The sequence below is a fragment of the Canis lupus genome, chromosome 12 (genome assembly GCF_011100685.1).
Source record: "Canis lupus familiaris isolate Mischka breed German Shepherd chromosome 12, alternate assembly UU_Cfam_GSD_1.0, whole genome shotgun sequence".
Classification (NCBI taxonomy): domain Eukaryota; kingdom Metazoa; phylum Chordata; class Mammalia; order Carnivora; family Canidae; genus Canis; species Canis lupus.
The window spans coordinates 63,087,617-63,111,267 of NC_049233.1; the positions used below are offsets into that span (position 1 = coordinate 63,087,617).

The 23,651-nt window shown below is 38.6% G+C and overlaps 1 protein-coding gene across 1 annotated transcript in view; it reads right to left on the minus strand.

Moving 5' to 3' along the window:
• PREP (prolyl endopeptidase) overlaps positions 1 to 23,651 on the minus strand; it is a 118,009-nt gene that overhangs the window by 51,698 nt on the left and 42,660 nt on the right. The window contains exons 7-9 of the mRNA XM_038554825.1: positions 18,439 to 18,544; positions 4,418 to 4,609; positions 1,170 to 1,367 (exon numbers count right to left, since the gene is read on the minus strand). Of these exons, the coding sequence (XP_038410753.1) occupies positions 1,170 to 1,367; positions 4,418 to 4,609; positions 18,439 to 18,544 (496 nt within the window). The remainder of the gene's footprint in view (positions 1 to 1,169; positions 1,368 to 4,417; positions 4,610 to 18,438; positions 18,545 to 23,651) is intronic.

Below are 23,651 nucleotides of genomic sequence, written 5' to 3' on the forward strand. Positions count from 1 at the left end.
ATAGAAGAACATCACTCTTTTGGTTTCAGTAACCCTGACAGCAAGCTGCCAGAGCGGTAAGGTTACACACACACACACACGTAGACGAGGCATCACTGTCATCTGGCCAAACCCCATGTAGAGCCACTTGTACAGGGTGGGTTTTAATATTATTAAAAGAAAAAAAACATAAATGGAAACTAAGACAAGTCTTACAAATGTTTGCACTCCTTGGTATTTACACAAAGGAACTGAAAAGTTATGTCCTGAATATGACGTAAGAGCCACTTTGGCACCTGCCTAGTTCTCTCCCCTATGTCTGCTCACTTTGCCAGGGACGGAACCATTGCCACGAAGCCGGATGGGACCAAAAGGGTTATGAAGGACCTTGAAAAACAAACAAGGAAAGTGCAGAAATGTTTTCAGCCAGATTGCTTTTAAGATAGGGTCTGATCGGTCAACTGCAAGCTGCCAACTGAGCCAGGCTCCCGGGACAAATCACTGTGTGTATGTGTGTGTGTGTGGCTTTGGCTACAGCGAAAGCCGCACAGCCAAGTGGAGAAGCAGGAAAAACCAAAACAGCAAATGAGCATGACCAACTGGAAAAAAGTTAAAACAAGAACTATGTTTACTTTGGGGAAAACTAATCCATACCACAGAACATGGTATCACAATGTATAAGCATGTTTTTTTTTTTTCTTTTCCCTTGAACCGAGTAACAAGTTTTTTCCATATGATGTAAGACTATACTTTGAGAATTATATCTTAATTCAGTTTAACGAAGCACGAAATACTCTCAGCCTGTTTTAGAAAATGGGTTTTTTAATGTCAGATAGTACTACGGATTTTTATTTTATGCTTTTAGCTACTCCGCACTGTGTGTGTCCTGATCCATATAGACCAAAGACTGAATCTCAGGTTGTATGTGCTCATACTAATTTTTTAAATCAACCTAGAACACCAGTTGGTCCTGTCCCCAGAGACTCAGGATATCAGATGAATGAGTGTGACGTTTTAGGCACCACATTTCCCCGTGTTCTAAGCATCTGTTTTATTCTCATTATGTAATTCTGGCTATAATACAGCATATGGGATTTTCAATAACACAGCACTACTTTTCCATTTCCCCAAAGAAATCCAAACACTGGTCTGATTTTTAAGCTGGGTAACCCTGGTGAAAAGATGCTCACCTGGAGATAAAAAGGAAGTAAACTGATAGAAGATTTCGGTGTCCTTCTTCTGACCGCTGTACCCCACAATGCTGCCGACCTCCAGTGGGAAGGTCTTGAGGAGAGCACCGGTGGCCAGGTCGTGAAGCTGCAGAATGTTCCTCACGTCATGAAGGTAGCATAACACCAAAAAATTAGACCTGACGCAAGCGACCCATTCTGAAAAGGTAAGGATAGACAAAAGCTAATGTACCTTTCAAGGTAGTGAAAAGCGTACTTATTTCATTGGAAAATAGCTCTTGAACTGTCATCCATTGTGTCATGCAGCAATGAGACCTGCAAAATGATTTTATAACCGATGTAATCGTTCATCTAGTTCCAGCATATTCCTTCAGTAAATGATCCTTACTGTCCTGTCCGGAGGAAACAAAATATTCTAGAAATATTTTGTGATACAGATAATCCTGCCTACTTATTCTGTGTCCAGTATCATAGTATAGGAGGTAGAAGGAAAACAACAAAAACCAAGTCATGATCCATGTCTATCAGGACTGTCGATTTGACAAAAATATATTACACCCCGGGTATGTGCCAGATACCCTGCCAGGTGCTGGAGAAACCAGCAGGAAGATGATGTCACTTCTGCCCTTAAGACACAAGCACTTAAAAACACAAGTAGTAACATGGGAGCAGAGGTAAGTGAGAGGCTCATTGGGGAGCCCAAACACAAAAGAGCCTTTAAGCAAGTGCTGAAGTGCATCCTGAGTACAGGGGTGTGAGGTGACAGGTGCCCAGGGTGGTGTCTGCGACAGGACAGCTCTCCGGGGGATGAGGTGGTGGGAGGACAGGCAACTCAAGGAACGAGAGCCAGGACTGGAATGGAGAGAGAGAAAAGGAATATTGAAGGACCAGCTGCGAGGAAGGGCGGGGGTGGGGGTGGGGGGAGATGGCCTTAGAGTTTTAAAGAAAGTACAGGATGGGGGAGAAAAGAGAAGTAAATTATTTCTGTCAAGGAATAATCACTCTGTGTTAACGATGGGCATGTCAGAATTAAAAACAAGACAGAGTGAATACGAAAAAGACAAGGTGATTTGTAGACTGTCATTAATAAAAGCTCTGACTTTATGGCTGTACTTTATGACTCATCTCTACTTTTTATTCTCCATAGGGCACTCTGTGCTGATGATATAAGAGCAAATTCAACAGTGCTTCTCTTTGAATTGATGAGTTCTGGTGAATATTGAAGGTTTCCTCTTTCTAGTCCAAAGGACTTATAACCTTAGAGAAGGAAGATTATAAAAATATATCACCTCCCAAAAATCTCCAAGCATTGATTTCCATCTCACTCTATCTACGAGTGAAAGAGAATGTCACCTTAAGACACAAGTAAAAACCACGTCTTTGAGACTTCAAAAGGTGGAAAACTCACATGCCTGGGGAAATATTTCTATCTCTGATAGCTCCCTAAGTGGGGATCATTACTGGTGCAACCTGACTTGTCCTGAAAAGCTCTCAGGGCACCTCCATGAAGACTTATGCCACCAAAGGCTCATGTAGACCCACCAAATATGAAGTCACCAATTCATGAGGCACTTAGGAAGCACTCACTAAATGCTGACTTTTACCACCCCGGGGAGACATTCTTTCTCAGTCTGGACAGAAGCCATCAGACTACTGAAGTCACTACAAACCAGATTTCTCACATGAAGATGTTAAAGGAAATGGCCAAAACCCTGTTCCTTGCCTCATGGATCCCTCATCCAAATAGAACTGGGGGTCAGGAAGTAAATGGAAGATTTTGAGGAAACAGGTGGGGGAATTTGCTTGAAGAGAGCCCCCGCCATGCTCCAGGTCCCTCTCCCCCTAGGGAGGACTACAGCTAATGAGAGAGCCAAACCTGAGAAGCTAAAGAGACTATGACTGAACCTAATCTAGAAGCCAGAGGGAGGATCTGGGTTGCACTACTGCCTCAGAATTCCAGGTGTGGGTTTTGCAGGAAAGAGGAGGTGTGGGGTTGTCTTGGGGCAGTTCCAATCAAACTGCCTAGAAGGATATAGAGACATCAGTACAGAAGAAAGTGGTAGAGTGCAGCCAGATGCCCAAGGGCTGAGGAGAATCGCAAGCAAACACCCAGAGGAGCGCTTCTTCCAGGTCAAGGGAACTGCAGAAGCAAGGGCCCAGCAGCAGGAAGCCATCCCTGAGGCAGTCAGTCGTCTACCTTCTGCCCCTATGCAAGGCCAGGCTTAACGTGCCAAGCACGGGGCATACTGCCTTGAGCCAGGGGAGAAAGAGTCCCTTACCCTTCCAGAAAATGAACCTGGACCTGTCTGGCTCAAAACTTGTGCCTTCATTCACTGAAAAACACATTAAGAACTGCTTTATCTTAAACGGTGCCACTCTGCAAATCTCAAAAGGAATTATTTTCCTAATTTTGTATCTTATACCTTCACAATTTGGGTAAAATACCAGATTTTACCCTATTCAACGCACCAGCAGAAGTTCACCTCCAACACGTAAACTCTTCACTGGTTTGAAGGTACTGGGCTCTTTCATGTAAAAAACAACTGTAGCAAAATTAGTGAGTCTTATTCTAATCAAATCAGCTTTCAGGCAATGAATAATTTATAAAGCAGCATTATCGTTTTTGGAACATCACAGAGAAAATGAATAGGAGGGAACTTCAGAGCACTCTAAAACAACTGCTGGAGGGAGGTTCTCAAGTGGCTAATGCGGCTCAGTGCACACAGCAGCAACCGCAGTGAGTTTCAACAGCATCTGATAACAGTCTCCTCTCTTCTAGTGAGAGGACCATAAGTCCACTCTGAGATCCACAACAGGTATACTACCAACAGCCAAAGGGTATTCAAAAAGCTAAAAGCTAAGGATTCTAATCTAAACAGTTAAAAAAAAAAATTAAATGTCAGTGATGGATTATTAAACAGTAACTACACAGTGAGTCAACTGATGGTAAAAAACAAAACAAAACAAAAAAACAACACAAAAAAACAAGAGAAACACAATACACTACCTTTGAAAGTCTGGATTCATACTCTACAGTTTTTATGAAGGCCCTGCACGACATCGTACTAACCACACAGATGTCATCCAGTAAATACGTGGCTGCGCTAGTTAGACCCTTCCTCTCCATGACCAAAGGCTGAAGGTTCTTTACCTTGTAACCGGTCACCAGAGAAGGAGAGTTGGACCAATTTGTTGACCTTCTCACCAAAAACAAAAGCGCACAGTGTTCAAGTAGCATGTGATCTCACCTAAGACATCTTTCTCATGCTCAGGAACAAGCACCTTCCACTTAGACTCCTCAGGGTCCGTGAAGTCGATGTTGATCAGGCGATAGTTGGGCGAATGGCGATTTGTCTTGAACGTGAACACCGTCCCCTCATTGGTCACATAGTCATATTCTCCTTCAAAGTTGTCGATCAGTTTTACCCACTTCAGGATCCCTGGTGAGAGACCAAGCATTCCTGTCACCTCTCCTGTGTTGAAAATGCTGTGGTTTCTTTATGTGCAGGGAAGGAAGGGCAGGTCTTTTCTTTCCATGGAACACAAAGGAGACACAGTATTTGGAAGGTCTCAGGCTTGAGAAAGAGCAAGGACAAGTACAGCTGAATTTTAAGGTTTTTAAAAATGTGAAGGAACTTTCACTTTTTTCCTGAAAACCCTGGCAATGAAGAAGGACCTCTCCTCTCAGCCCCTGGGCCCATGTAATCTGGTTAAGTTCTCTTCTACCGGAGTGTGTGTCTTATCTGAGCACTTCCTTCTACCTCGACTGCCACCACACCATTCCACGTCTTCATCATTCCCCTCCTGGTCTATGGCAGTGGCTCCTACCTGGGATGATTTCAAATGTGCATGCGCACATGCGCATGCACACACACACGCACACACCTCCAGGGTTGACTTCACACTAAATGTCACTTATAAAAATACAAAATACAAAAAAAAAAAAAAAGAAAAAAAAAAAAAACCAAAAGAACAAACCCCATTAGGCCATCTATTTCAGAACGTGTCCAACATAAATGTTCAGAGTACATTTCAAAAATTTCATAAACAAATGAGCTTGATGATTTCTGACTAGAAGGCCAAGCCAGATCTCAGCTATTCTTTAATTAGTTTCCTATTTTAAATTTTTCAATGAAATTGCTACGTTAATTTGGATAGTTCGTTTATATTCTTTGGATCTTTCAAGGTGATTTTACATTCATTATCTCATTCATCTCCATAGCATAATATCTTTATACAATTTTTTGTTGTTGAATTAAATTTATCAAGAAAAACATACTTCCATGGTGGAAAGGTTTTTCTTTTTGTGAGACATAACTGAATTAAACCCCCAGATCCACTATTTAGTTGTGTAACCTTAAAGAAAGCTCTAAAACATTCCTAAGGGATCCTAAAAACAATAAAAAAAACCCTGAATAACTGTAAACACGCCACCATATCTCTAGATGGGGAGACTCAATATTTTAAAGGTTTAAATAGGGGTCCCTGGGGGGCGCAGCGGTTTAGCGCCTGCCTTTGGCCCAGGGCGCGATCCTGGAGACCCGGGATCGAATCCCACATCGGGCTCCCGGTGCATGGAGCCTGCTTCTCCCTCTGCCTATGTCTCTGCCTCCTCTCTCTCTGTGTGACTAATCATAAATAAATAAAAATTAAAAAAAAAAAAGGTTTAAATAATCCCAGAGGAAATCTATAAATCAAACATAATTCCTAATCAAAATTCAAATGGGAGTTTTAGGGAATTTGTTAACAGCATTCTTAAGTTCACTTGAAAGAATACACACATAAGGATACCCAATACATTTTTCACAAGAGAATTTTTTGCACCATGATATTCTGAACAATCCCCTTCCCCTCCTCAAGGTAATCATCATCCTGATTTTTACATTACTTACTTCATTTTCCCTGTTCTTTTCCTGTTTTAATATGCATCCATAAACACTTGAGTCTAATTTTGCCTTATTCTTGAACTTCATCTACAGTGAAGCCAGACAACATGTATTCTTTTGTCTGACTTCTCTCATATGACATTACGTTTGTGAGACTGTTCATCCTCTGGTTATTGTTAGTGACTTTTGGCTGAATCCTATTATGCTCAAAGAACACACTCTGAATGATTTTAATCTTCTAAAATTTGCTGATAAAAACTGTATGGCCTAGTTATTTTTCCTTTAATGATTTTTAAATGTTCCTCCATGTTCCTGCATATTTTGCATCTTTCGGGTGTGACATGCTAAATATGTCTATTAAGTCACTTGTTAATCACATTGTTCAAATCCATGTATTTACTGATTTGGGAAGCCATTTTTTTTCTATTGGTCACAGAAAAGGTTGGTTAAAATGTTTCTTATGTGACTGTAGATTTTTACTTGTATTGCTGTTCGATTTTGTTCTCTGTATTTTGAAATCATGCTGTTCAATATATACAAAATTAGAATTATTATATTTAAGTAAAACTGAAGCTTTAAATGGTGATGAGGTTTTATCTTTAGCAATGCTTTTTACTTTAAAGTCTGCTTTGATATTTAGACAGCTGTGTGATTTTCATGGTAACATCATGGGCCAGTTGTCCTCTGCAAAATGACTGGTCCCAATTACGTTGTTTATCATTTCTGAAAAGATTTTCTCTTTTCCATGTCTCTTAATCATTCATGCTTTCCACTTCTTGGGCTACATTCTAAGTTAATTTCTTTACATCCATATTCTTTTTTTTTTTTACATCCATATTCTAATTCATTAATTCTCTCTTCAGCTGTTTCTAATTTCTTCAGCCTAATAACTCAGTTTTTTAATGTTAATAGCCATATTCCTTATTTGTAAAAATTCTACTTAGTCTTCCCTCCAATCTGGTCATTCTTTATAATATGTTGTTTCCTGCTTATACTTCCAAGCTTCTTGTTTATTTTCTTGTAAAGGCAGCATCACATTGCTTATTTTTAAAAGTATATTCAATGTACTTAATTTATGTCAGGATTGTGATTAAGTCCACTCTGCTTCTTCTATTGCTCTATTTCTCATGCTGGTGAATTTCTTTGTATGACTTGTGATTTTTTTTGAAATTTCTGACTGTGAAATGATTTCCCTTGAAACATTATCTATGGCAATTCTTGGAGGCCTGAGTTAAAGTAGCACTATTCCAGAGAAGTTCTGTATTTGGCCTCCATTTGCTTGTTGGGAGGCAACCAATCTGGGAACCTTTTATTTTTTTGTTTTAATTTTTATTTATTTATGATAGTCACACAGAGAGAGAGAGAGAGGCAGAGACACAGGCAGAGGGAGAAGCAGGCTCCATGCACCAGGAGCCCGACGTGGGATTCAATCCCGGGTCTCCAGGATCGCGCCCTGGGCCAAAGGCAGGGGCCAAACCGCTGCGCCACCCAGGGATCCCTCTGGGAACCCTTTAAATGAAATTCTTGACATAAGGATTTTTGGACCTGAGAGGAACAATCCAGATACCTGTACCCATGTCATGTTTTAGGAAAATTCACATCCTGCCTCTCCCTCTCCTTCCCTAGTGCAAAGGTAAAGGCAGGCAGGTCTTTTTCCTCTCCCTCCTCCTCATGCCCCCACTCCCAAGGATTATTTCTTAATCAACATTACACTGAGGGTATCCCTTATTAGACTTTTCAACATGGAGAACCAGAGGCTTTATCCTCTGTCCCCCTTGCTCTAGGTGGCCATCAGGTGGAAACTCAACCCTCAAAGCCCAGCAGAAACATTCCAGAACAATACAAGAATCCTGCTTTCATTTTGTTTTTGGTCTCTATGGTTTGTCTTTTTTTGCATGTGCCAACTTAGCAATATATTAGAAAAATACTTTATAAACTTTTTACAGCATTCCAGTTGTTTCAACTGGGAGGTTACTCAGAATATAAAATCTGCTAAACTCCCTCTAATAGAAATCCTTAGAATTATTTTTAAAAAGGTTAAGCTGTGCATTCAAGTTCAATTTTTTTTTCAGTGACAAACTGCTAATCTCAAAAGTAAGTGACCAACCACTCAAAGGTAACTTCACTTTATTTTACATAAAGCAATACTTTAAAAGGGGAAAAAAAAAAAACCCTAAAAACTATTCCTTAGAAGAATAAGTAAAAAATTAGCAGACAATGCAAAAACTGCAGACAATCAGAAAGGTACATTTGTTTATACTAAGAATGATGAATCATAATTTTCTGGACTATGACATTTGTGGACATAGAGTCTTGGTTCAGGAAAATGTCAGATTCCTTAAATGTTCCTGACAATAAAACATTTCCTGATGTGCAACCTTTATTTCTCAAAGTAACCATCTTATGGTTTCTGCCTGAAAAGGTCTTGCATCCATTGTAGTGATATTTGTTATGACCCTGGCCACCCCACCCCCAACACAAAAAGTCACTGAAATATCTGCCAAAGGCAAGACACAGTAGAAATTTCCTTCGGTATTTCTGTATAATCAGGTGAGCCTAAAGATGTAGCTCATTTGTTTTAAATAATCATTGGTTGCTCCAACGAACACCAAAACAACAGTTTGTAGTTGTCATCTACCATCAAATTCTGGAGAATTAACCTTAGTCATTAATAAATACTATAAGTCATAAACTCATTCAAATTCAGGTATGTGGCTGGATTTATACAAATGTGGTTCAAAGTACTGGCCCCCATGAGGAAGCACGACTAAAATGGAGCTCTTGAAATCCTTCTGCTCTCCTGAAACCCCTGCTCCTCATGGCTCTGGCACAAAATAATTCCAGAGAAACAGTATTTCAGTTGAACAATGGGGCTCACCCAGTTTTGCTATTCACAAGTCAGAACACTATTGATTTAAATGGAAAACAGAAAAATTACTTTAAAAAAAGAGACATGGCTTAAATCCCAAACCAACCTCACTTTTTGCCAACTTCTTCTGGGATTCTTTTCTCTGTAAGTGGCATTGTTCACTCTGAAGCCAAGAGAAATTCAATTCCCAAACTTTTCCACATTAAAGTTAAAATTACTTTCAATAGACCTGATTCTTGGTGGTGGAATGATTTGTTTACTGAATGAAGATTAGCTTAAAATAAGTCATCTTATGCCTTCCCTTGAGCAAAGTCATTACTTTTATTGCTTTCTTTGAAAATACACAGAATTAACTATGTTTCATAAAAAACGTTCTGTAAGCTCTCTAGCAACGGGAACTAAAAAGTGCTTTTATACTTGACAAAAAACTGTGTAACAACAATAAACAAATGCAGAGTGTGGTCATGTTCTAAAACTGAGGGGGCAGGAGGTGGCTGTTCTCCTTGGCCCAAAACCTTTCTTCCATCCCCCTGCCTCACAGCCACCGTTAGAACATGGGCTAGGAGGTTTCAACTGACTTGAGTCTGAATCTTTACAAGGCATCAGGAAAGCAAATGGTCCTCACCATCCCCAGGTTCCTGGGGATGACAACATGTGCTCCTCAGAGGTTGTTGAGAAGACTAAATAAATTATCTACACTATTAGCTCAGAATCTGGCACATAGAAAATGTTAAACAGTCAATAGTTACTACTATTCCAAATAATCCCAGCATTCTTCAAATGGCAAAAATAAGCTAAATGTGGCTTTTGAACAGCATGATTTGCTAATAGTGAACTTTAAAATCGAATTTCCATCTGTCACGGCACACAGCTATTTTCCTAGAAAAAGCTCTTAAAAATCACTCATTTTAAAATTAGTAAAAACACTAATTTTATCACTATTACTTATTTTACTTCAAAATTAATGTTTTGCTTATTTTTTATGCTATCTTTTGATGTCCCAATTTTTTTTACTTTTCTTCCATTCCTACTCTGAAATGCACACTACTTGCGAACAGCTCCCTGCCTCTCACAGAAGCCCTCCTCGCCTGTTGGTCTGGCTCTTCACGCTCAGCTGAGCTTGCTAAACTTTGGACAACTCCTTTGTTTAAAGTTTCTCAAATGTTTATCTCCCCCTTTCCACTCCACTCCCAAAAGATGCCCCAGCCCCACGAGGCATGAACCATGGAGTCACTATTGTCTCAGCTACCTAGCTGCGACAGGAGCAAAGACCACTTCAGGCCTGCCTTAAGGATGGCTACGTTGGTGCCTAAGTGTGTCAGGTTACTAACAAGTATTTTAGGCACTGATAATTCTTTTCACTTAATAATCGCTTCCTAAAGATTCTATTTAAAAACCTCTAATAATAAGTTTAAGTTAATTCAGAGTAGGGCCAAATGGTCAGCATCTTTTTTGCTGGTATTCACCCTATAAAAGAAATATAGTATCTGACCTTTCATAGAAAAATGAAAGATCCAAAAAGACAGGGAACAAAAGAAAGAAAACAGAGGCGGGGGAGAGGGAGTTGAGTATTTCTGAACTCCAGAGATGTTCTGAGTCTGGGCATGTGTGCTGGGTCACAGCACTGCTGATACACCCTGAGAGTGGGCACTGGTGATCTCACAGCTACCGCCCAGCAGTGGGGAGTGCTCCAGAGCAGGAATGACAGCACAGAGTGGGACAGTGATACAGGTATGCTTTGTAACTAAATATATAACATTTACATAATCCTGCATTTTAGCCGGAAACTTGTATGCATTTGTTGACAATGTAAAGACAACAGAAGCAACTGAATTTAAATTTATTTTTAATTCCATTCTTTTTTTTTTTTTTAAGACTTTATTTATTCATGAGAGACACAGAGAGAGAGAGAGGCAGAGACAGAGGCAGAAGGAGATGCAGGCTTCCTGTGAAGAGCCCGATGTGGGGGATCCCGGGGTAGCTCAGTGGTTTGGTGCCTGCCTTAGGCCCAGGGCGTGATCCTGGAGTCCCAGGATCGAGTCCCACGTCAGGCTACCTGCATGCAGCCTGCTTCTCCTTCTGCCTGTGTCTCTGCCTCTCTCTCTCTCTCTCTCTCTCTCTCTGTCTCTCATGAATAAATAAATAAATGAAACTTTAAAAAAAGAGCCTGATGTGGGACTCAATCCCGGAACTCCGGGATCACGTCCTGAGCCCAAGGCCAACGCCCAACTGCTGAGCCACCCAGGTGTCCCCCAAATTTAAATTTTAATGTCGTAGTCTCATACTTTTTCAATAAAAAGATTTAAAAATTTAAGTTCAATATGTATATTGAACACTTAAATATGTGTAAAAGAATATCAAAAACCATCATTTATATTTTCAGAGTATAAATTAAATTTTCATGAAATCTCTTAAAGTCCACATATTTGAAAGCAGATCTAAGGCCTGATACCTAACTGTAATATGGAAAATATGTGAAAATTTACTCGCAATTTAGTTGACATATACAGTGGACCTTTGGACAGCACAAGGGTTAGGCACACCAACACCCCTACACAGTAAAAAATCCACTTATTAACTTTTGACTCCCTCAAAACTTTACTGCTAGCCCGCTGTTGACTGGAAGCCTTACTGACAATATAACCATACTTTTCGCATTTTGTACATTATATGTGTTATATATTTTGTATATGTATTATACAGTGTATCCTTATAATAAAATTATAGGAAAGTGAATATTAAGAAATCATAAGAGAAAGTACATTTGCAGTACAATACCGTATTTATTATCAGAAACCCCAAAATCCGTGTATAAGTAGACCTGCACAGTTCAAATCAGGGTTATTCAAGGGTAACTGCATATTCAAAATTGGACAATAAACTTAGGAAACAGAATATATTATAATTCAAAAAATGTTAAGAAAAGTACAGAAAATATAACTAAGAAAATCCAGATGCAAATCATTTTCTTCCAAGGTTCAGGATGATTAATTTCAACTAATCTGCAGGTGTGAATCAGGTTAAGAATCATAGGAGTCAAGACTCAGCTGTCTTTTCTACTGCAGAATGATTAAATTGTCACGCCAAACTGGTGCCCTAAGTGGTTTCCTCACTTTTGATCTTAAGGAATAGAAAAAGAGAAGCAAGAGTCCTTTACTCATACAATACACACGACTGGAGAAATATGGTCTGTGCCTATTCATCATTCTCAGAGTTTAATAAAAGATAAAAAATTTAAGTAAAAAAAATTTAGGTGGCCAGAAAAGTGAAGATTCAAAAGTGCTTATAAGAAAATATAACACTTACTGATGGAGGATGGTTTATATAGTAGGGCCTGAGTGCCAGGAGCCATAAAGGGGCAATGAAGTCATTTAAGACAAGTTGGAACCCACTTTCTGTGTGTCCATGTTACAGAAAAAAAATTATCTCACACTTGTTAAAATAGTAAAGAGGACTTCATTCAGGACTACTGAGATAGGTGTTAAGACCATCGCAAAAGACAGAGAAATCAGGCTTAACTCCAAATACAAAAAAAGACAGCTGGGGATTTATAGCCAATGAGCAGAATGGAGAGAGGGTAGTCACAAAGAGGGCACATGGAGTTGGGGGATTCTTGTTAAACTGACCTAATAATGTTCTTGGTGAGGGCAGGTGAAGGTAATCAGATATTAGTGGGGGCTGGCAGCAGGGGACCGAAGGGGTGAGGAATTTGAGGGTGATCAGATATGGAGGGTAGGGGAATTCTCTCTCAATGGATGTAGTGAGATTCTTGCTACAATTAAGCTATGCTGGCCCAATAAGGGAGTAGGAGGCCGAGGAACCAAGGTTGAGGCCTCACTGAGAAGAGGGCTTAGGGAAGCTTGACTAAAGTCTGGTCAAGGACGGGGTCCTTGTCATCTGTCAGGCACTGTTCTAGGTGCTGGGCACTGCAGGGAGCAAGACAGACAAAGTCTCTGATCTCATGCAGCTCACAAATACACAAAGTGCTGTTGTTGTTGTTGTGTTTCTGCACGGAGAGAAAAAGGATCAGAACAGGAGAAAGCAGGAGAACAGCCAACTGTAGAAGGAAAAGTATCAGGTGAAGGCATGAGGAAGTGTGGTAACTGTTAGAATAAAAATCTCTCCTCCCCCTAAGAAAGAAGATAGTAACTCGGAATATGTCTCTGGCAGCCAGCACAGAAGGGGGCGAGATGTTCTTTGGAGGGCACCTGCTTAGCTGTGTCGAACACCTGGAATATTGTACAGATTTCTAAGGCCCAAGGATACGCCTAGGGCTGTCTCTATCGGGGGGAATGAGGTGAGTCAGAGGAGTCACCTGTGCAGGAAGTCAGGAAAGGAGCAGCCGACCAGCCTCAACTGCAGTTCCTGGGGAAAGGCTGTGGCCCACCGTGTGTACAGATTTGTCCGTATTATTCTTAAGTAAAAAGACTGCCGAGGCAGATGGTGGAAAGGATGCTCTCCAATGAGAGGCAAAGGGTAAATGGAGAGAGATCCGGCCAACGGAGTGGTGAGTAGGAAGATGGTCAACAGGTTGGAGAAGACAAGTTGAAATCTACACAACAGATGTAAATGACAGAGGAATCCAGTCTCACAGGGAACTCTCTTAACTCTCAGGATCCTAAGATTTTTATTTTCCCCCCTCCTGTAGTTTATTTATATAGTTTTGTTTTCTCTATCTGCTGCTTTTCCTACATCTATAGCCATCGGCCACTTCTGTGTACTTTTTGTGATCCTCATTTCAAAACGCAAAGGGGCGGAAGGCTTTCTTAGGAGACAAAGTTGACAGAAAGGTTAGAAAAGTGCTACCTAAGTGAAACTAGTTTTCCAGACAAGCAATTCAGTGATGCCCTAATAAATGAAGAATTAATCTGCATGAAAATGTGGTTAATTTTCCCTGCCTTTAAGGTAAAAAAGATTAAAATCATAGCAGAAAGGCTTTTAGGTTATAAAAGGGATATAAATTTCAGCAATATAAAATGAAAGATTTCTTAACATTGGATTTCGTTTTTGGTTACCGGATATTCAAGTTTAACTCATCTAATAGTTAATTAGCACATTTAGCATTTAAGTTAAATGTTAATTATTTTTCCTCCGATCAAAAAATATAACAAAAATGGAGCAGGTATAGAAATAGCAAGAAAAAGTTATCTGGCATATAAACCCTTGAAATTTCAATTATCAACCTGTAAAAATTAGACAATTTCCCACATAGCCTTGCACTGAGAGGCCCACCTATTTATGCTTTTGTCAAGAAAAGGATGCTTTTTTGATAATGAATCTGGTTTTGCAGTAAACAAGTCAATACCAAGATCTGTGTTTAGAGCAGCTTTGATACCGAAGATAACTATTTATTCTAGGACATCCTCAGTCTATTTTACTATGCTACCCCAAATAAAGTGTGCTGATTCCAAATATTCCTCTTTCAGTTGAGAAACAAAGGAAAAAAGGGAGGAATTCCTGAGCACCTGTCATATGCCAGGAACCCTGCTAAGCCCTGTTGCATACCTCTTCATTATTTCTCACAATTCCTCCTGAAGTCTGTATTACCTCCCCGTCGGTAGTCATGGAAATATTGAGAGGAAACATTCCCACCCCAGGCTCACTAGTTAGTTAGTCTTGGAGTGGAGATGAAAATTCGCATCTGACTTGAAAGTGTTCTGGTTATTGTCATAATACATCCAACCATGATTAATGGGGATTATTTTTTAAAATTTTAATGATCACTATCTCGATCTGCTAGGTCTCTCCTGTTATAAACTACTTAATGTCTTCAACAGTTCAACTCACATGTAGTATTTGTTTCTTTAAATGATAATAATTATATCATTGACTTATAATAAGCCAGCAATCAGTTAAAAAAAAAAAAAACCCAAAAAACCCAAGATCTCTCTAATATTGTCATATGGAACTGACTTAAACCCAAGCGTGGAAGAGGATAACCATTTCATCTTACCAGCACCGGCCCAATCACTGTAACTGTCCAGAACTTTCAGGATCTCAGGACTGCCACTCAAAGGAGTAACTACTGTGAAGTTTATGTTATCCACAAACTTAATGCTAATAAAGCAATATTAGAAAAAGGTGGCAGGGGGCAGCCCTGGTGGCTCAGCGGTTTAGCGCCGCCTTCAGCCCAGGGCCTGACCCTGGGAACCTGGGATAGAGTCCCACGTCGGGCTCGGTGCATGGTACCTGCTTCTCCCTCTGCCTGTCTCTGTCTCTGTCTCTGTCTCTGTCTCTGTCTCTCTCTCCTCTTCTGTCTGTTTCTCATGAATAAATAAAATCTTTAAATAAAAAAGAAAGAAAAGAAAAGAAGAAAAGAAAGAAAAGAAAAGAAAAGAAAAAAGAAAAGAAAAGAAAAGAAAAGAAAAGAAAAAGAAAAGAAAAGAAAAGAAAAGAAAAGAAAAGAAAAGAAAAGAAAAAAGAAAAGAAAAAGGTGGCAGGCCCAGTTAAACCCAGACTTTAGCAGCTTTCAGTGGCAAACATCCCCCAGTGCCTTCAGTATGTCTATCGGGGAACACATCAATAGCTTCAAATCCAGCCTATCCTATTATTCACTTCAAAATCTCTAGGATATCACATATTTTTCTGAGTGCCTCAATGAATTCCAAACACTGGTCAGTTCAGTAACCTCATTAAATGATGAAATCAGGTTAGCACTGTCAGACTTGTTTGCTCTATTCTTCTTGTGGTTTTTTCCATGAGCTCACTGGGATGGTCTTTTTGACATGTCCTGAGTTAATCAATCAAATACTAATCTAGGTGTTACTGTAAAGGTATTCTGCAGATGTGATTAAAGACCATAATCAGTTGACTTTAAGTCAAGGAGATTATCCTAGATAATCTAGGTGGGCCTGATTCAAAAGGTTGAAATGCCTTCCAGGGGAATTGAGGCCTACCTGAAAAAGAAGAAATACCACCTGTGGACTGAAGCATCAGCCTGTGCCTGAGAATTCCAGCCTGTCCTTCCTGGTGGCCCGCCCTACTGATTTCAGACTTAACTAGCCAGTCTCCAAATCACATAAGCCCAATTCTTGCAATACATCTCTTAATGTTCTGCTTCTCTGGTTATACCTTGATTGACACCTTCATACACCATCAATAGCTCACAAATACAAAATACCTAGGAGTAACCTTGACAAGTAATATGTGGTTATGGGGCACCTGGCTGGCTTAGTCAGTAGAGCGCAAGATTCGATCTTGAGGTTGAGTTCAAGCCCCATATTGCATGTAGAGCTTACGTAAAAATAAAAAATAAAAAAAGAAAGAAAGAAAGAAAGAAAGAGAGAGAGAGAGAGAGAGAGAGAGAGAAAGAAAGAAAGAAAGAAAGAAAGAAAGAAAGAAAGAAAGAAAATAATAAAATAAAATAAAATAAAATAAAATAAAATAAAATAAAATAAAATAAAATACATGGTTCCACTGAGAGATATAATACCAAATAAATTTACAGGTTTACACAGTCCTAGTCCAATATATGGCTGGACTTCTGTTCACATGAGGACATAATAACCTTAAAGTTTCTCTGGATGAATTAAAAAAAAAAAGGACAATTTGGAAAATTATAATTGCTAACATTTACTGAGTAAGCCTACTAGAGTAGTGGGCTCTTCACCTAAGGTGCAAAAAAACCACATAGGAAAGAGAAAAGACAACAGTCAGGTGATTCAAGGAAGATCAAATTGGGAAGACGGGCCAGGACCTGGCTTGTTTTATAAAGAGGATGAATGCATCATTGCCATTTATGGTTTCTTGGATGCTTCCCTTCTTTCTCCTTCATGTCCATTCAGGGCTACAGTGTCTAGAATTTTATTTGGGATGGCCTAGTGTACCCCTGCACTGTCTTCCTCTCAGAATCTCAATCTCTGGGTATCACATCCTCTTCTGTAATTCCTCAGGAATGTGGCAATGATAAAGCGGGGGATAAAAAATATGTAGGGTGGGAAAAAAGAAAGTAAGGACCAAGAAGTTTGGAAGAAAGCAAGGTTTGCTCTAGTTCTATCAGCCTTTTTCTAAGTTTCACTCAGAGTCTTACTATTATTAAAGTGGACATAGCAGTACGAGTTCAGTACACCAGTATATGGAAGGAATGCTCTTCCCTAAATTTAGAACAAAGTGATCAATTTGTGTTTTTTGATTTGCTAACTTGTAGCATTTAATAACAAGTCTACCTTATAATTTAAAGATATAACAAGGTAATAAAAAGAAAAAGAAACTAGCATTCTCTGGAGGAAGATCGTCGTAACTGGAATATTTAAAAAACTGGAGAAAGGCAAAGATCTTTGCACCATCTCAGACTCACACAGGAATCCTATCACGATAACAGCACAGTAACAGCTGTCCCTGTTTCTTTCAGATCTCATTCTTCAGAGGGTCAGCTCTGTGTAGACCAGACTTGCAACTCAAGTGAACAATTCCGGGTGCTGGTTTTACTCCTGTCAAAGAATGTGAAACCTGATGTGGCTAATCCAATTTTCTTTTGAGATCAAAATGAGTGTATCCTTTTTTCTTTAACAGAAAAAAACAAAAACAAAAACCCTTACACATCTTTATTAAATGGACACATATTTCACACCTGAATCAATCTGTTGACTTTATCCTGCTGTATCTGGGAATGGCGCTCTGCAGTATCTAAGAGTGTCAGGATGTGGATCTTGCTCAGAGACATTGAAAAATGATGCAATACCCAAGCAATTAAAAACAATTGTATATTTTCTTATCATAATGTAACATAAATTAGGTACCAATAGTGAAGTAATCTAATAATTGAAAATGCACTCAGTATTATATAGTTTGCAAATCTGTATCATAATCAAATGTATTTATTTTATATTACCCAGAACACAGTGTGATCCGTTTTTGTGTCCTTATCTGAGTGCCAGCATATCTGTGCGGCTTTTGGATCTGGGTATTCTTAGCACAGTAAACTGTGCAGCTGGAAAGCTTTAATGCTCAATAATGGTGCTGGTATGGCAAAGATGTTCGAAGAGAACAACATTTAAAATGAGCCACCTCCACAATTTGTAGCTGGCTGCTACTATGCTTACTATCATAATGTAAAAGGCTTCCAGGAAGGAAAATCAGGCTGTTATTGTGCATGAGGCTCAGTGCTAAAAAACGGTCTTGTAATTACCTGTTAACCTCACTAATTCTCACTGGTCTCTCTTACCCTTTTGCCTGTGACAGTTTGCACCATCATATCTAGACAATTATAACGCTTTACAGACCAAAGGGCTAGCTTTGCCGTAACACTCACTCTTCATCTGCAATATTCACAGGATGTTTTCACATTCGTATGCAAAACATATGGTTAACCTCAATTTATGGAGAAAATGTTAAAGCCAAGAGCTTCATTCAGTTTTTCTTCATTTTATGGAACAATACTGAAAGAAAAAAATATGGACTGATGGTTCATATGGTTGAATGGAAGAAGGTTTCTTGGGAAATCAATTAGAAGACCACAATAATTGCTTTTTAATGGAGCTTTCTGGAATAATTACCTGTTTGAAAGATAGCTTACCACTGATGCCATTGGATTCCTGCTGTAGGTCACAGTACCAGAGTCGGTTTACTGGATCGCACCCCTCTCTTATTGATAGTAAGACATAGCGACCATCATCAGACAACTATGAAGGAAATAAAAACAGTGCAGGGAGCTGATTAGAAAGTATTTTTTGGAAAGCACTGCTAAGTAAAAAATAAAGCTTAACCTTAAATGTCATATGGTTACCCAAAATTTATGAGTGGCAAAGAAATTTAGAAAAAAAAGAACATTTTTTTTTAATTTTACTCTTACATTACAGTTTAAAAAAACCCAGTGAAATATTTAAATAGAGACTATCAACAGATATAACTGAATGTCATGACTCAATGTGATTTTTATTTAAATTTATACTTTAGGCTTTCACGGAGAATACATGCAATCTGTCATTCTGAATATCAGTATCTCTGACTTTGAAATTTTGTCATGGGTCATGTATTTTAAAAGTGTTGTAAATGAGTAAGAATTAGCAAAATGGGCATGATGCAAGGAAGTTCACCTGTGGTGCACACTGGTGACACGAACCAGTTTCTATTCAACAACTCTTTATCTTTAGTCGATGTCAAAAATCAAAAGCCTGTGTTTCTATAAATTTCCTTTATGGTACTGAATAGAAGAATCTCAGGTAGCAAAAAGAATCTTGGCAAACTAATAGAGCAAACAATATATTCTGATTTTGAGTTGTCAAAATTGATATAAGTGGTGTCAAACCCTCTCTCTAAATTTGCACACACATATGCTTTTTGCAATTATATTTTTTCATTTAATTTAAAAAATTAATCTGTGTCGATATGTCTACTTAATTCTTTCAACTGCTATGCAGCAATTCAATCTAAAAATATACCACAATTAATTGATCTATTTTTCCATGAATAAATGTTTTATGTCTATTTCCTTCCTCTTATAAGCAACACCTCACAAAAATTCTGAATATGTTTGTTTGTGTCCTTATCTGTGTTTCTGGATATATAACTGAAAATAAAATTGCTAGGTGGGAGGATACGCAACACATTCAACCTTATTCGGTGTTGCCAAATTATTTTCCAAAATGTTTGTACCAACTTACGTCTTAGATGTCACGGCAAATAACAGTTCCCGTTTTTCCACATCCTAACTTCACATACCAACTTGGCTAGACCACAGTACCCACATATTTGGTCAAAAATTATTCTGGACGTTTCTGTGAAGGTGTTTTTTGGATGAGACTGACTGTTTAAATGAGTGGACTCTTTTTGGTTTTGTTTTTTGGTTTTGTTTTAAATGGGTGGACTCTTAAAGGTGATTACCCTCTGTAAGGTGAGTGTGCTCATCCAATCAGTCCAAGACCTTAATAGAAAAACAGTGACCTTCCCAAGCAAGAAGCAATTCTGGACCACCTTTGGACTTAAACTGAACCTCTGGATTTCCAGCCTGCCAAGCTACCCTGCAAGGCTTTGGACTTGTCAAGCCTTCACAATCACACTGGCCAATTTTTTAAAAGTAAATCTTTCTCTTTATAAATATACACACATGTTGGTTCTGTTTCTCCTCAGAACCCTAATACACTTACCAACAACTGTTACTCTTTGATATGTTCATTAGATAAAATTTGCGAAGCAGCCATTATGTACAAGACCTTTAAAGCTACATCAGTGAACAAATCTGGGGGGGAAAATGTTACATTCTAGTGCAGGAAATAAATATGGAATTATGTGTAGCATGTTAGAAAATGATGAACATGGAGAACAGGAACAGGTGTAGGTAAGGGAGGCAGGATGTAGGGGCAGGAACTGTACTTTTAAAATATGGTAGTTAAGAAAGAAAATGTCTTTCCACTGTCTCCTGCCTTACATTGTTTCAGATGAGAAGTCACTTCCTACCTTTTTTCTCACTACGTGGAATATGTGTTCCCTACTCTGGCTGCCTTTAAGACTTTATCATCATCTTAGGTATTATGCAAATTAATTACTTATGGGCTTTGCTGTAGTAGCCTACTTGAGTGTTGTAGAACATTTTAGAACTGTGGGTTTTCTATTTGATCAAATTCAAAATACCTTTGGCCTTTTTTCCCTCCTGTATATTTTTGTATCCCCACACCCCTACTTTAGGACTTTAACTACATAATGTTAGATCACTTCGCACTGTCCCACAGGGCAGTGGGGCTCTTTTCATTTTTCTTTCCCTTTTTCTCTTTTTGGTTTATTTTCAATTGTCCTGTTTTCTAACTCACTCATACTTTTTTTGGATATCTAAATTGCTACTAAGCCCATGCACAGACTTTTCATTTCGGGTGGCTTATTTTCACATCTAGAAGAATGTTTGGTTCATCTTTATATTATTTCTTTGTTCATTATATTAACATTTTCTCAAATCCTTTAAAAATTATTTTATAATAGTTTTTAAAAAGCCCCTGTCTGCTAGTTTTACTACCTGTCATTTCTAGGTCATTGGCTACTATTTTTCCTGGTAATGAGTCACATTTTTCTGCTTCTTTACACAGTTAGCAAATTTTAAGGATTGAATCTTACACAGTTTGAATGCTGCCTGGATTTTTTTACTTGTTTGCTCTTGTCTTCCTTTACAAAGCTTCGAGGCAGTTAATTTGTTAGTGGATCAGCTTGATCTACTGGAGGCTTGTTCTCAAGCTTTGTTGGGAAACATCTGCAGGCCCACTGCAAAGGCATGGCCTTTGTGGGGTTGCTGGTGAACACCCTGAGTGTTCAAAAGGTCTTTCCACTTTGGTCAGAAAGTGACAGTCTCCCAGACTTGTTCAACCTCTGGTAGTTGTCAGCTTATGGCTCCCTGGTAGTGGTTGGCCTGCATCACCTGAGTTTCATCCTATGCATGCACTACTCAATGGTCGACAAAGACACAAAGGGAGACCAAGGCAGATTTCTGGGGCTCTAAGTGGTAGTTCCCTCCTTGTACTCTGTCTGCAAATTCCACTGGCTTCAGTCTTCCCCAATTCTTTGGATACTAAGTTCGATGAGACTGTAGTTCTCTGTGGGTTCCTCCCTCCTTGTGCCAGACTCCAGAAAATATCTCCAGAAAAGCAGAAAGTTGGGGCAATCACAGGACTTGCTTCTCTTACAGAGGATGGTTCAACAATGCCTGCTGACCGATAGCTTCAAATGAATTGCTTTCTTGTGTATAGTGCTCTCGCTGTTTATGGCAGGAAGGCTGCTCTAGGACCAACTACCCTGCCATGGCCAGAGGCAAATACCTGTCACTATGGTTTTATTTTTTTTTAACTCATTTTTTATTTTTTATTGGATAATTACATTTTTAGAGTATATTATTGTGCATTCTTGAAGTACAGATATAAGAATTAAGAAAGGTAATTAAAACTAATATAAAAGATAATACCTAGACTACTAAAAAATATAACATTGATATATTTCCTCTGTCTCATTACACAGTAAGGTATTTTTTACAGTTTCTGTTTTCTATTCCAATAATACTTCTGTGAACCTGCCTTGGGGGCATGTTTCTTTTCTCTTAAGCAGATGTGAAACTGTCAAACATTCACCTTGACTTGCTGCACTGCTCTCATCAAGCCCACATACATCGATTCCTTCTATTAGAGCAACGTGATGGTATCGAGCTAAATGTCATCTAGACAAGAGTGTCTGAGCATGGAATACTTCGGATTTTACTTCCTAGCAGCAGCAGGTGCTTATTAGATTTCAACTCCCCCAAAATGCCCATCCACTTTCTATCTATAGGTTCATTTTGGTAGACCAGCTGTTTGTCAATCAGGCTCTTTGCATTTATAAATTAATCATAACGATTGTGCATTGTCTAAAATGTCCAGCATTTTTAAACACTTGGCAGCACACTGCATGATTTAAGTTAAACACCTCTTTCTTTGAAAAAATTATTTTTAAACACAGAGATAATCTGTTCTTGAGAAACAGAAGTGGGATTCCAAGTAAGTTATAGTTTTATCAAAGATGCTAGAAAGTTCTGTTTAATTTGGCTGCTCTTTCCTGTTGACATTTTTTTCTGAGTCCAGAAGCAGTTTCCTTTAACAAACATGAATCATATTTTGCCGTATGGGTTTTTGCCACAAACTACACATAACATCAAATGCCTCAAGTGCATTCTCCTCCATCTTTTGCTAGGCTCCTTAGATTCTTTTCAAAGACGGTCAAGCAGTTTTAGACGGTCAAACATATAAATTTCTGATTTCCATTAATTCTTTTCTCCATTCTCATCCTGATTGTATTTCCAACCTACCTGTCATTATGTTTTAAGCAGGTCTTTTGCAAAAGAACATTAGACTTGACTGAGTTAAAAAAATCCAATCTAAGAATCTATATTCCATTTTCATTGATTGTTATTGCTGATGTACTGGCTTCCATGGTCTTAGTTTCAAGTATTCTATTCACCTTGCTTTCCCCTTCTTTCTTCTTCATACTGTATTAATATAAATTTCCTTATGAATGTTGTCCCTTCTTTGACTGCTTTGGGAGTTAAATATCCTATTCTAGGCTTTTATGTATGTTTTCCATAAGCTTTTCATATAAATAGTTAATAAACTCAGATCTGGAATTTTAGTTCCACCTTATTTTTAATTCATCCTATATATTAGTATCATCAAGCAACCTTACAATCGTAACTTTATCAAATGTAATAAAAAGCAGCCTCATTAATACTTCAGACTTTTGTTCTCTTATCCTTTATATAAAGATGGAATTTTTATAGCTTAGTTCTTAAAGTCGTGCTATATCAACCATAAATGATGGTTAATTCAATTGTAGTGATTTAGCCAACAGAAGACAAGGCAGTAAAACTCACTGCAAGAACCACACCAAATCTTTGACAACAGCTGTCTCAAGCACGTCTAATGAGTTTTTCTCAGCATTTCTGGCTGGACTAAATATTGTAGCAGTTTATATTTAATCTAAGGTAGGAAGCCCCGAGGTACGCTGCTGTCGGGATGCCAATTAAGTCTGTCTTTTTCACTGTAGCTCTATTTATCACAACCCAGTGATGTTCCAGAGCTACCAAATAAATTTGTAAAAACCAGGAACAATTTTGAATTTTCAAATGCTCAGTCTCAGGTTTCAAAATCATTTATGAATGTCAATGCTGTCCCAAAATATGAAGTACACCTTCTTCCACCAAAATTGTAACAATGTGTATTTAACCAAGGCTTCACATTCAGACTATTTCAAGGCACTTTTAGAAATGAATTTTGGAAATCACTG